The sequence below is a fragment of the Pempheris klunzingeri genome, chromosome 18, assembly GCF_042242105.1.
Source record: "Pempheris klunzingeri isolate RE-2024b chromosome 18, fPemKlu1.hap1, whole genome shotgun sequence".
In the NCBI taxonomy this organism is placed as follows: Eukaryota; Metazoa; Chordata; class Actinopteri; order Acropomatiformes; family Pempheridae; genus Pempheris; species Pempheris klunzingeri.
The window spans coordinates 21,764,596-21,777,374 of record NC_092029.1 but is presented as its reverse complement, the minus strand read 5'-3'; the positions used below and the strand labels follow the sequence as shown (position 1 = coordinate 21,777,374).

At 44.3% G+C, this 12,779-nt stretch overlaps 1 protein-coding gene across 1 annotated transcript in view; it reads right to left on the bottom strand.

Moving 5' to 3' along the window:
- The window catches only part of ptchd4 (patched domain containing 4), a 29,116-nt gene extending 16,732 nt beyond the window's left edge, over positions 1-12,384 (bottom strand). The window contains exons 1-2 of the mRNA XM_070849789.1: positions 11,785-12,384; positions 2,395-2,890 (exon numbers count right to left, since the gene is read on the bottom strand). Coding sequence (XP_070705890.1) covers positions 2,395-2,890; positions 11,785-12,384 — 1,096 coding nt within the window. The remainder of the gene's footprint in view (positions 1-2,394; positions 2,891-11,784) is intronic.
- Between the last annotated feature and the right edge of the window lie 395 nt (positions 12,385-12,779).

The following is a 12,779-nucleotide window of genomic DNA, read 5'->3' as shown; positions in this document are numbered from 1 at the left end:
GAAGGGAAACCAAAACTGGGCCAAAAGTTCATTTCATGCCATCCGATACGAGAATGTACCGCCGACCCAGACAACCATGTTAACAGTGAAAAGAGAATTTAAAAGCACTTTTACACCACAGCGGCATCTAACATCTGGACTCATGTATGTACCCTGCACAGCCACAATAACAAGGCAAACTAAACCAGCCCATAATGCAGGAGACACTCATTACAGTAAAACAAAATAGCTGTTAATGTGAATGATAGCACATATAGTACAACCCTGGCTTTTTTCAAACTACATTTGGGCTAACATAGTAGTTTTAGACATCCATCAGGATCGTGTGGCACCATGTTTCTTCCACACGAGTGTGCATGCACAACATCCATAGATATTAAGAAAAAAAATCAAATAGAGGAAAAAAAAAAGATCAATAAGGTGTATGTACAATTAGAAAATGATTGATCTGCTACTTGCGCCCACCCCCAATGACTAATCTGCCCAGACTCACATCCACCTACTAGCACATACTCGCCGATACAATGCAACGCGATGCAACGTTAAAAATGATTATTATAAATGTCTGCTACTATGCCTTGTAAAACCAAAGTAAAGCAAACTGTAGTTATAAAATCATGTATTTTAAGCCATCAAGTTGCTGTAATTAAAAAGGTACTAATGACTTTAAGTAGAAATGACGTCTCAACAGGGGGCGCCACTGTGCCATTACAGGCTGGGTATCAGTATCCATTTCAGTTCTCAGCGTCTGCCCTGATGTGGCGTTGATATAGTGATAGGGGTGTGCCTCACTCAGGACCTCCCAAGAGGAGGGTGGACATCTGCTGCCTCTGAGGTCCTGTCACATGAAATTACAGACTTAATCAAGTCCTCTCCATCTCCTTCACCCTTCTCCACCTCCTCCCTCCTTCTGTATGTGACTTTCTCTCTGCCTTCCCTTCTCCTCTGCCTCCTCCTTCTGTCTGTCTCTGTCCTCTCGGCCTCCTTTCCTATACATCACACATAGTTTTACTCCTCGCTCGTTTCTCCTTGACTTCCCTTTTTAGCCTCGTTCACCCCCCCCCCCCTCCTCTCCACACCCTGCGTCTAGGTCACGAGGAGCAGATCCAGCCTCCTGTTCCTGAGTCTTACTTAAACTTCAGTTATGTCAGTCGGCCTACACAGAGCTGCAGCAAAGCCCCAGGGATCCAGTGACCTTAGGAATGCACTGGAGGAAATGCAAGATATACTGAAGTGTAAATGGGCAGAGGATATCTGAAGAGGCAAAGAGAGAAAGGAACAGGAAGGAGATGATGCAGAGGGAGCAAACTGAAGTAGAGAGGTTCTGCTGAATGTTTATCTTAAAGTGTAAAGAGGATAATGGTGTTACTGTAGCTTGGACTAATCATTACAGTTAATACTGACCTATTGATGTACTAAGCTCCAATAGGCAATGCATCTCCTTTCTTTGTTATTTTGGACACAATAGAATATTTAATTATTATTTTATTCTATTTTTTTGAGTGTTTTTTCAGTTTATGTTTATTTTCCACACAGCCGGTGTATCAACTGTCCGGACATGAGCTACAGCCGACTCACATTTATGATTAAATCATGGAAAAAAAAAAGGTTGATACAAACAGCAGCGTCCCCAGTACGGAGCACTGTATGTCGTACCCCCTCCTCTCCCCCACTTCTCCTGTCAGGGCCTATACTGTCACTAAACAAAGACAATATCCACCCCATAATGCCATCAGAAGGGTTTGCCCCGCCCCCATCCACACCTACTGTGACCCTTCGTTTCAAGAGTCACGCTCACCGATGAATCCTATAACGCCTTTATCACTTCGAGTTTATGCACAAAGCACTGAGTCACAGTGCTTGCTGGTCCCGGGCCAACCTTTTCACACATTAAGTCCTTGCAAAACAACCCAGGCGTCAAACTGTGTGACACGACTGAAATAACATGACATAAACCTATTTGTATCTGGCTTCAAAATGAATTCCAGCATTTTATTCCATACACTTCTCTGGTATTCTGATGTTGCTGTTCTTTTGTTGCTCCGCGTGGTTGATACACACTGTAATAGAGCTTATTATTAAATCCACTACATGGAGAATGACATCACTTGAAGATGAGTGAAATAATTAAAATCTTGCACAACAATTGAATATGTCCTCAACGCCAAATCGCCTGACAAAAGAAAATGCTGCCAAAGTGCAGCGTCAGTGTCCGCACAAACACACACATGGACACACACGTGCCGTTCCCCCCATTTGGCAACAACCACAGTGAACTGCAGAAACCCCCTCGAAGGAAAAGCACAATTCTGATAATCAACCCAATGTGAGTGTCAACCCCTGATAAGCCCCTCGACCAACCACTACACACACACAAACACACACACCACTCACCCATGGCAAAGAATGGGATCCCCAGCAGAGTAGAGTTGAACTTCCCATCCGATATAAAGAAGATCCCTGCAGCCGTCACGTTGGCGATGCAGATGGTCAGCACGCCCAGGAGGCCTAGGAACGGCTTCCCTCGCAGGCAGTCCCGCATGGAGCTGGAGATGGTGGCGGCCAGGAGCACCAGCACCAGGCTGACCAGCACCTCCCCCTTGGCCAACACGCCCGTCTGGTGGAAGTCCCGCCACAGACTGAAGGAGGTGAGCGACTGGATGTGGAGCTGGTCGGACGCGTGGGGTGCCTCGGCCGTGGACAGCCGGCTGACCAGGGCGCAGAACTCATTCTCCCAGCGCTCGGCGATGGCATCCTGCCCCAGAGGTCCGTGGTTACGGAGGTAGTAGGTGATCTGGACAGCACGGGCAAACTTGACCTGCTGGTCACGGCTGTTTGGCGAGAAGGACACACCACCCAGTTGATGGCCGATGAAGGACACACGGCCATCCTGTAGGGGATTTAGAGATATCTGACATTATCTCTGATGAAAGATGTAATTTTTCATAAAAATGAAATATCGAACCTGTTCTCTGCCCTCTGCGCTTCAGAGTCTAACTCACCATACAGCTGTGGAGTGACACGGTTATGAAGGTTGATGTGCTCCTACATTGTAATGACTAAATTAATTGAATTATACGCCACATGCAAGACATTACAGTGACAACAGTTTGGAGACAATGAAACTGTGCAATAAGAATAGTGCAGAGCTGTGTAGAGTTCAGTCAGACAGCTGGGCCAGTAGCAGTCAGGAAGAAATACAGAACCAATGTGAGGCTGCTGCTGGGACAGCCTTCTCATAGTAGAACTGTAGATGTACAGTTTGCCACACATAACAATAGTTCATGTGTTCTCCAGTACAAAGAGAGCCTATGTACCTGTACTTTTGTCATGGTGAGTCGTGGTAGCAAACCTTTCCCTGGTTAGCATTTTAGCACTGCCATTTGGCAAGTGACAGTTAGAGGATATTTTTAGAGTTTCTGAAGGTGTTTAGCAAGTTAAAAACTTTTATTATTACTATTACTATACTATTATATATTTACATTACTGAATTTAATCATAGATCATCTGGAGGCTGTGTTATCACTAATTTAGCGGTACTAGATATTTGATATATTCGGTAGTTTTATCTTTAAAAAAAGTTCACCGTGTTGTGGGTGTGTTCGACTGTTGTTTTGGGCTCTTCGTCGTCAGGTGGCTTCATTCCATTTAGAATTGCTGTAAGATGAATCCAAACATTTAATTTTATGAAGATTTTAAAAATTTTAAAGCTTCCTTAAAAACAATAAAGCGCGTGTGTGTGTGCTACATTTTATACATCACATCCCTCATTTAATCCCTGCACTTGTTACTCTCTACACTCTAGATTTCATCAAACTGGACTTTAAGTGAATTGCATCTGACCTCCACTGTTACACAATTTAATTCACAATCCACATATTAGATCTCACATTCATAGTACAGTACACGTTTCCTTTGTGCGTCAATATTTGATTGCATTTCATAACTATCGGCCTACTATTCCACACTGCAAATACATCAGAAAATTTCAATTTAATTAACATTAGGCTACTTTATTTATTTAATTCCGTAAAGGGTGCCTTCAAAATGCTCTTTGAAACTAGGTCTGGGATGCCTTGTGTCCGTGAAATTGTAAGAAGTTCAAACTAAACCAAATCCATCGTTAGAAAGGTGTCGGCCTGGAGAGTAACAGAGATCAGTATGAAGATTCTACATGGCTCCTGCTGTGTAGTACTGACCTTTGAACCTTGACCTCGGAGCATGTTTGAAGGCTCATATTTCATAGCTCTTATCGAAAAACAATTCCTTAGAGCTGCACCATGCAAAAATGCAGCATCACAGTTGTAGATCTCAGTTTAAGATAGCATATAGGGTCATAAAAAGATATGTACTGAATATGTCACCTATCTAATACACCCAAACTAGTAATAACACTGCATCTTGATGAGCTATGTTAAGAAAAATTAAACATATATAAGCTAGTATTCTAGAAGATGAGGTTTTGGGATGGTGGTTCTTACAGTTTACGATGTAGGGTTGTAAAAAGATATATCTGTTGAATATATCAAATATCTAGTACAGCCGTATTAGCAATAACACGGCATGTTGACGATCTAGGATTTAATTCAGTGATCTAAACAGTATAATAGTATCATAGTTTTGTAACATCATGCACAGCGGATGTGTTCGTCACCACTGAAACGGAGCGAACCCTTCTGACTGATAAAATAAAGAGGGGAAAACAAGTAATGTAGCTGTTATAGTTTAAAAACTGATATCAAATGAGGAGTAACAGCAGAGCTTGTGTGCTCCCAGGTCCTACAGAGGTCCTCCTCACAGGAACAAAGATAACGTGGCGTGGAAAGATAATCCCATAGAATCACATTAGATTGAAATTTGTGTCGTGTCCACAGACGGTCTGTGGGATCCAGTTCCCAGCCAGCTTCCAAGGGTCAGCCAGGGGTCTGTCTGGGCCCTGACGGCCAAACTGTCAATTCTGCATGGGTGGATCTGTATGTGCTTGGCCGTTTATGCGGAATCGTCCCTCAGTAAGAGGATGACGAGAGACTGCCTGGTTTCTCTGGCAATTTTTTAGCAACAGTGACAGAGAAGATGTGTGCTGCCCACATTAGCAGAACAGAATCAAACAGAAGCATTTTAGAATTCACCAGGTACGATTGAACAGCGTGTTCAAGCACACGTTTGATATTTCCCAATTCCATTTAATCAGGAAAGCCAGACACGTCCACACAACACTGTGAACTCAACTCTAGAACAATGTCGACTTTAATTTGCAGCTTATTGTAGATATGATTTAAACACAATAATCCAGCACAATCAAACAGCTGTAATATGCTGTTTCACAGTGGGGAGCTCGATAGAAATCTCAAGCTTCTAGATAAATAAATCCCCTTGATTGTTTGCGTCACTTTCTGTAGATTTCACTGCGGCAAGACAAAAAGGAGGAGTGATTCTGCTACGGCATAATGTAGACAGCAGAATAAGAGAATGGTGATGGACCGCCATGTGTGCCTTATATATCTGGCTTCCCCTGACATAACATACATTACATGTACATTATTTTTGTGCTACATTTCTACTTTCATAATACTTCCCACTTCTCACGACGGTGTACAAGTGTGTTTATGTAAAGTAATCGCTCGGTAAACGCTGGGGGAACTCAGAAAGCTTTAGCTCTAATTTCGCTTGTGTAATTACACAAAGCTCAAATCGGTCTACCACACTGATTTTCCAACTTCGCTAAAGCATCGAAAATTAATCTCTATAGTCACAACACACTTATCTATCCCACACTGAGCCAATACATGCTTCGACTGTGTGCACAGCTGAAACACATTCACATCTTTCCTGCTCTAAGGTAGCAAGAGGCAACAGTTTCTACATCACCTGCAACATCTCTGTTTGGCCGAGCTTTTAGAAAATGCTAACGCTCTGTTGTCTTTACCTTCTTTCATTTCTCTTTTCCCCTTGAACGAAGAGTTAGTTCTCAGTCTGTGTAAATGTGTGTGTGAGTGTGAGTAAGGAAGGATGAGTGTCTGTGGGGACGCCGCACGGAGGCAAACATGTGAGTGTGTGTGTGATATGTGTGTGTGAGAAGTTGAGTGATCTGTGAAAAGGGAGGAAGTGACACCTCTGGAGCTCTCTGAGAAGAGATGGAGGTGACTGGTGGGAGGAGAGGTGGAGGAAGAAGCTTCCCGGCCTCATGAACACATTTAATTCAGATTCAAAGAATGCTGGTACAGTATGCTATCACGGTTTTATGACTGATTTATAAACATGGTTAAAGGAGCACTCCACCAATTTGACTTGTTAAACTGTGGCTCTGGAGCAGCATGAGAAGAAAAAAAGCTTTACAAACTGTTACAGATTAGGTGCATGGAATTTGAAGGTTGTGGGTGTGACTCAGCAAGGAATTTGAAATGTCGAACAGCTGATGTTACTCATAAACACAGGTTTTTCATAAATCTTTGTTTATTACTGAACGGGCCATCACACGTCGTGCCAACCGCTACCACAATAAAGCCTCAGCCTGTGGGAAACGCTGTGCTTCCATACATTCATGGTCAGCCACGGATCCATCCAGCACTCTTCCACAGTCACCATCACCATCACCACAGTAGTATCATCACTCTGCGTTCATTCTAGAAAACGCTGTTACTTAATGACTCCACACAAATATAAATCAAAGTAAAGATTTGATGCTACACGTTCCTGATTAATGGTTTTAATGCCATTGCAGGGCCCGTCTATGGACTGTATTGATTGTTTTTTATTGCCATGTGCCCAAACCGGCCCCCGGGCGAGCCAATTATTGACACACATGCAGCTGAGCCTGTCAGCCAATTCCTGGGCCTCGTCTGTTCGTCCCATCCTCCGGTCACGTCTGCTCTCCTGCAGCGTTTTAACTGTCACAAATCTCCTTCTGCATATCAGCTGGCTTCCTGCTGCAGCTCTCACCTCCAATTTTATGATTTATTAAAGAGAATGGGGGTGTGAAACAAGCGTTGACCTTAGCCTGACATTGCCGTGCAGCAACCGTCCGACTATAAAGGAAATAAGAAGCCTGATCTTGTCAACACACAATTTTATCAGCACTGAAATAAATGTAATGCAGAAGCAGTCCATCCGCTAACCTCTTTGTTGACTGATAATGACATTTATAGGACAGGTGCATCAATGTCTGCTGATTAGTTAGAGAAAAATAACAACCCCAAAGATACCCCCCCCCCCCTCATTAGGTAAATGAGTTGCTGAAAAGTCTAGACTTGGTGTAGCCTGAAAGAAAAGACTGCATCAGCAGAGAGCAGGACATCAGGGGAAGCACACTGGAACAGGTGACACTGTGCCTCTCTGTTCCAGCACTAAATAAATCCCCGTTTGCTCTTCGGTTGACAAGAGAACAGACAGGAAGTAAACTTAAAAAGCTAAAACACCTTAAGGGAAACTTTGCAGATTTCCATCCAGGTTTCTATCATTACATCATGACTATATGCAAATGAACAATGTTTAACTCTCCTCCACTTAAACGTTGTACTACAGGTTGTTCTTCCATATCTTCGGTCTGCGTGTTGTAACAAAACAGTTTTACTAGTTTAATGCTGGAATCAGACATTCTGGGCTAATTCATGAGCCAGTGTACAGTGTGGAGGAAGCAATGCCGTCTGGAGGAGGGAGAGGCTGCCACAGCCGAGAATCAGGCACCACCAGCAAGCGAGGAGAGCGGTGCAGTGCATTCTGGATGTTGTAGGTTTTCTACCTAGTCATGTAGCACCAATTTCAAATAAAGCTGCACATTTCTACCGCTTAGACTCTTTCCAGTGATGGTTTCATATTTAGTTGGTTATGGTTGATCATAACTGAATAAATACCAACTCATTATTGGCAATATCATAGGCAATATTAGCCTTTGTCTGGTGAGCAGTGCCTCACAACTGTAACCCAAGAGAGAATTAGGTTTAGATCCTGTGATAACAGGTGTGTTTCAGCTATGGCCATTCTGAGCTTCCGTACTCAACTACAACACACGTCAGTCTATAACATTTGAACAACTCAAGTCCATATTTGTGTGACCTGAGACGAGCAGTGCCCTGACTAAGGTTAAGGGAAAACTCAAACATTCAGGCCCTAACTGGCTATCAGCAGATAATCGCTTACCAGCGTTGCCATATGTCCAATCTGTTGCTGTAATAACTTTGGCACTCGACTCTAATTAACCACTGGACATTAGCAGTGATGTGGTAGCTGGTGGAATGAAGGCAGGATGAAAGCAGAGCACAAGAGCTAGCGGGGACTGGTCACATCTCACACTACCTTGGAATGCTGCCCATTTGTATTTTCATGATGGTATTTAAATGAGTCCGTTTCTATATTGGATACAGTTCCTGTCAATATGTTGGAATTCCATTTGGTTTTGGTTCATGTGCTGTATTTGACTGTATTCCTTCAGATATTTGCAGCTTTGTAAAAGGCCTACCTGACAGCTCCAAACACGACACAGCTGAAACGACAGCAGACAGGGCAAAACAAATAATGTATATTTGAAGCGTTTTCTTTTGGGAGCAGAGCTAAAGTTCAGCTCAGCAAAAAGTGGGACTTTTTTGCGAAGACTACTAGTCTGTGTAACAAGCACAGAAATAAACCCCAGTTGTGACATCAAAGAGGAGGATGAGGCATAAGAAGTCAGGCAAATGAATTAGCCCAGACAGCTCGTCAAACAGGCAGACAGAGAAAAAGAAGGATTCAGGAAGAGGAGCGAGCAGAGAGCCTGATAGAGAGGAGAGCTGGAGAGGAAGGAGGTCACACCAACCTTCAACAGCAACTGGGATTCATGTTGGAGAAGAGCTAATGATGGGAATGACAGCACAGTGCATGCTAGGACAGAGGTGCATGAAAAGAGACAGGCACATGTGAGCATGAATGAGGACTTAAAGGCTTAGTTCACCTAAATAGAAAAAAAACCTCACGTAAAGATGAATGCGATGTTTATGACCACTGGAGAATCATTATTAAGGAGCTGTTGTCAAATGTCCAAAAACAAAATTGTTGAAGTGTTTTAGCTCTTAGGTCTTCCTGCTGCCTGCTGAACCAAATGTGTTTGGGTTTTGGACGACCGTTTTGGAGGGGGGCCTTTTGTGGAGTCAACAAATAACCAAACAACTAAACTCCTGTCTTTCCCATAACACAGGATCAATCTTAGACCTCAGTGTGAACACTTTTCCTTGGAACTACTTCTTTTATACCCTCAAACAGCAGAATCATCGGACCTCAGACCCCTCAAACTAAACTCCATTCACTTCACCCACACTGGGGTGGCAGCGGACCTTCAGTAGCTACTATAATGACTAAATCAAAAATATACAGTGCTAAACAAATGTATTAGACCACCACCCAGTGGAAGGTGTTTGCCTCCCCTGCCCTAAAGTAACAGTATTGCTGATTACCAAAATGTTCTTTTAGTTCCTGTGATGGTTAACCCACCAGTAAGTGTAAGCTCTTTAATCAGAATGATGGATCTGAAATGATGTAAAAGGAATCTGGAGTAGAGGAACTGATGGACTGGCCAAGTCAAAGTCCAGACTTGAATCCTATCGAACAGATCTGGGATTTATTGAATTAATTTAATTCAAAGCAAGTCTGTGGGAACAGCTGGGAACTATTTGGAGCTCAGTAACAAAAGAGACGGTGGAAACGTCCATGAAAACAATCAGGGCCAAAGGAGGTCAAACCAAATATTAAGATTTCTGGTTAAAATATGTGAATAAGGACTATTTAGTTGTTCCAGTTTGTTATTTGCCTAATAAATAATAATACAATGTTTAATTTGAAACAAGTTTTTGACAGATTTCTAAAATATTTGTGTTTTCTCGTTTTTATGACAGCTGGTCTGATCCATTTGTTAAGCACTGTATATCTTTGTATTTGTGAGATGAAAAGCTTCCGAACCCTCCAGAGTGGCTGTTTTGTCTGTCTGTGGTGAGACAGTGGAGCGTCCCATTCTGACTTGTAGAGACACTAATGTCTGTTTTCTCTCTGCTGATCATTTCTCACACGTTATAACACAGTGAAACAATATAGAATTTTCATAGCAGACATGCTGACACGCCGTAACAGGAGGAGCACAGGTGTATCTAATGATATTAATGATTGGCTGCATTCCACTTCAAGGAGGTCCTGGTATTCTCACAGGATGAGCGTATTGGGACTCCAAATGGAACTGAGCTTTCGTTAGTGTCATTAATTCTGTGCTCGTCCTGCAGCATCAGTTTCTCTTCCATATAGTGCTATAGAGCTTATATTGACTATAGAGCTTTTATTGGGGACAAAAAAACCCTCACACAACCTGTATTCGACAAGCAATTAGCGAACAAGAATGTACTACGTGTCCCTAAAGCTGAAAACTAACACAGCCTAACAGCTCCTGCTCGGACAGGCCACACCGCTGTGGCAGCTCTCAGTGGAAGTTGGAGACGAGGCCTGTGATCCTCTGAATAGTGCTTGTGTCAGTTGGAGCGTTCGGTGTGTGTGTGTGTGTGTCGCAGACGGTGGGGAAACAGCGTACAGTGATGTGAACTTCAAAATCTGATCACCCAGTGCTGAATAAGCTGGTCGTGGTCATGTTGTTGTAATGTTGCAACCATCGGTTGATCTGCAACCATTCTGATAACTGAGGAATCCGTTTTTTTCAGCAGACATGCTAAGTATTCCCTGATTCTAGCTTCTTAAATGTGAGAATTTGATGCTTTTCTTCATCTTGAATAACAGTAACCTGAATATCTTGTTTTAAACAGCTGACAAGACATTTGAAGATGTCACTTTGAGATTATGATGGCCATTTTCCACCATGTGTTTGGTATTTAACAGACAATGATGACTTGACTACTCAAAAAAAAAAGAATCAGCTAATGGATCGATAATGAAATCTGTTAGTTACAGCCCTGAATGCCTGTGTGTCCATTTAATATCAGACCTGCAAAGCTCTGTGAGAGCGCCTCAAGGCCATACGATGGACACGTATAGGCACCCCCTCACAAAAGGCACAAAGGAACCTTGCACTGTGTTTGCCTTGTGGTGTGACACAGATAGAAAAACTGGTAAACAGCACTTCAGATCATGCATGTGTGCAACAGATTCTCAGTGTAAAAGCCCCTCATGCTCACAAACACCTGATCACACAAACAGCACCGGGCTCCATCCGCAGAGCACATCTGCACCTGATGTGGTTGTTGGGCCAATGAATGTGCAGCACATCCACATGCCATGAGAGGAAGATCCAGGCGGCTAGCTGGTGCTTGGGAGCCTGCTAGCTGCTGTAGCCGTGTCATGCTGCATGTGCAGCCAGGAGGAGGCAAGAGGGGAGACACTGCATGGAAAAAAAAAAAGACAGGATATCCCTGCGTGCTCTCACACACACCAGCACACTCACTAAAACACACACTCAGCAGGCAGCGAGGGGCTACATGCAACCAATCAATTCACCTGCACCAACAAGGGAGGGTAAAAAACTGCAAAGCCGGCTGTCTGTGTTATGGAGAGGGTTCCCTCGCCGGCTGCTATATGTAGCAACCTGCAGCCCCACATCATCATCATCCACCAGCCCACTGCGCTCATTCAGAAATTATGGCAAGCTCCGAGGGCCAGCCTGTTCACATGCTGACTGCTGCTGCACTGTCACCACGGCTCTGAGGAGCAGCTTTTTTTTTATTGTGTTTTTTTTTTTTTTATTTGGGAAGGGAGGGGGGGGGGCAGTGTAGTGTGCGCCGGGCCTGGTTAACATGCATGTAAGGGGGCCCAATAAAATCTCACCTTAAGTGTTGTGTTCGGATAGCTCACTGGAACCTTGTGGAAAGTGCTGTTGGAGAGCACCGCCTGTCTGATATCTTCGAAGATGGTGATGATATCATCCAGGAGGCAGCGCATGTCCCTGTGGCTCAAGACGCAGAGGTGCGCGAACGTGTAATTGAATCCCTTGTAATTGACGCGCAAATCCAACACCTGCTTGTGGACCTGCAGGACCTGGTCGGCCAGCTCCAGGATGTTCCCCCCGGACTTGGCCAGCAGGATCAGCCTGCCATATCTGCCCGGCGTGTGCAGATCCGAGTACAGCTTGTGCTTCGACTGGTCGATGGGAAACAGGCTGTTGGCGAGGCTCCGCTCGATCTTGGCGAGGCTGTGGGTAGGGGCGACCAGCACCTCCAGGTCCGTCTCCGGCTTGAATCGGCTCAGCACGGTAGATCCGAAAATGATGGTGAGGACTGCGGGGACGGTGAGGAAGAAAACGGGGTGCCTGCTAACGAATAAGCCCAGCCAGTAGAACGAAGCCTTGAGCCCTCTGTGTATCACTTGCCGCAGCATCCTCCACAAAATCCAGCTTGCAGATGCCCCGTCTCCTCCGATGAAGCACATGTGACATCAGATTCCGTTCTCCGGCTTAGTCCAATTCGTAAGAGAATTACACCAGGCTACAACACCACCACCATGCACACACGTTCACACACACACACACACACACACACACACACACTCATTCACACACTCATTCACTCACACACTCACTCACTCACACACACACACACACACACACACACACTCACTCACACACACACACACACACACACACACACTCACTCACACACACTCTCTCTCTCACACACACACACACACACACACACCACAACACCTGGAAAAACAGCACTGCAGCAATTCGTGGCAAGACGGACGGACAGACAGACAGGCGCACAGTCACAAAATCATCGCGCATCAGCAGATCGACACGAGTCCGTGTTGTCTGGTCTCAAGCC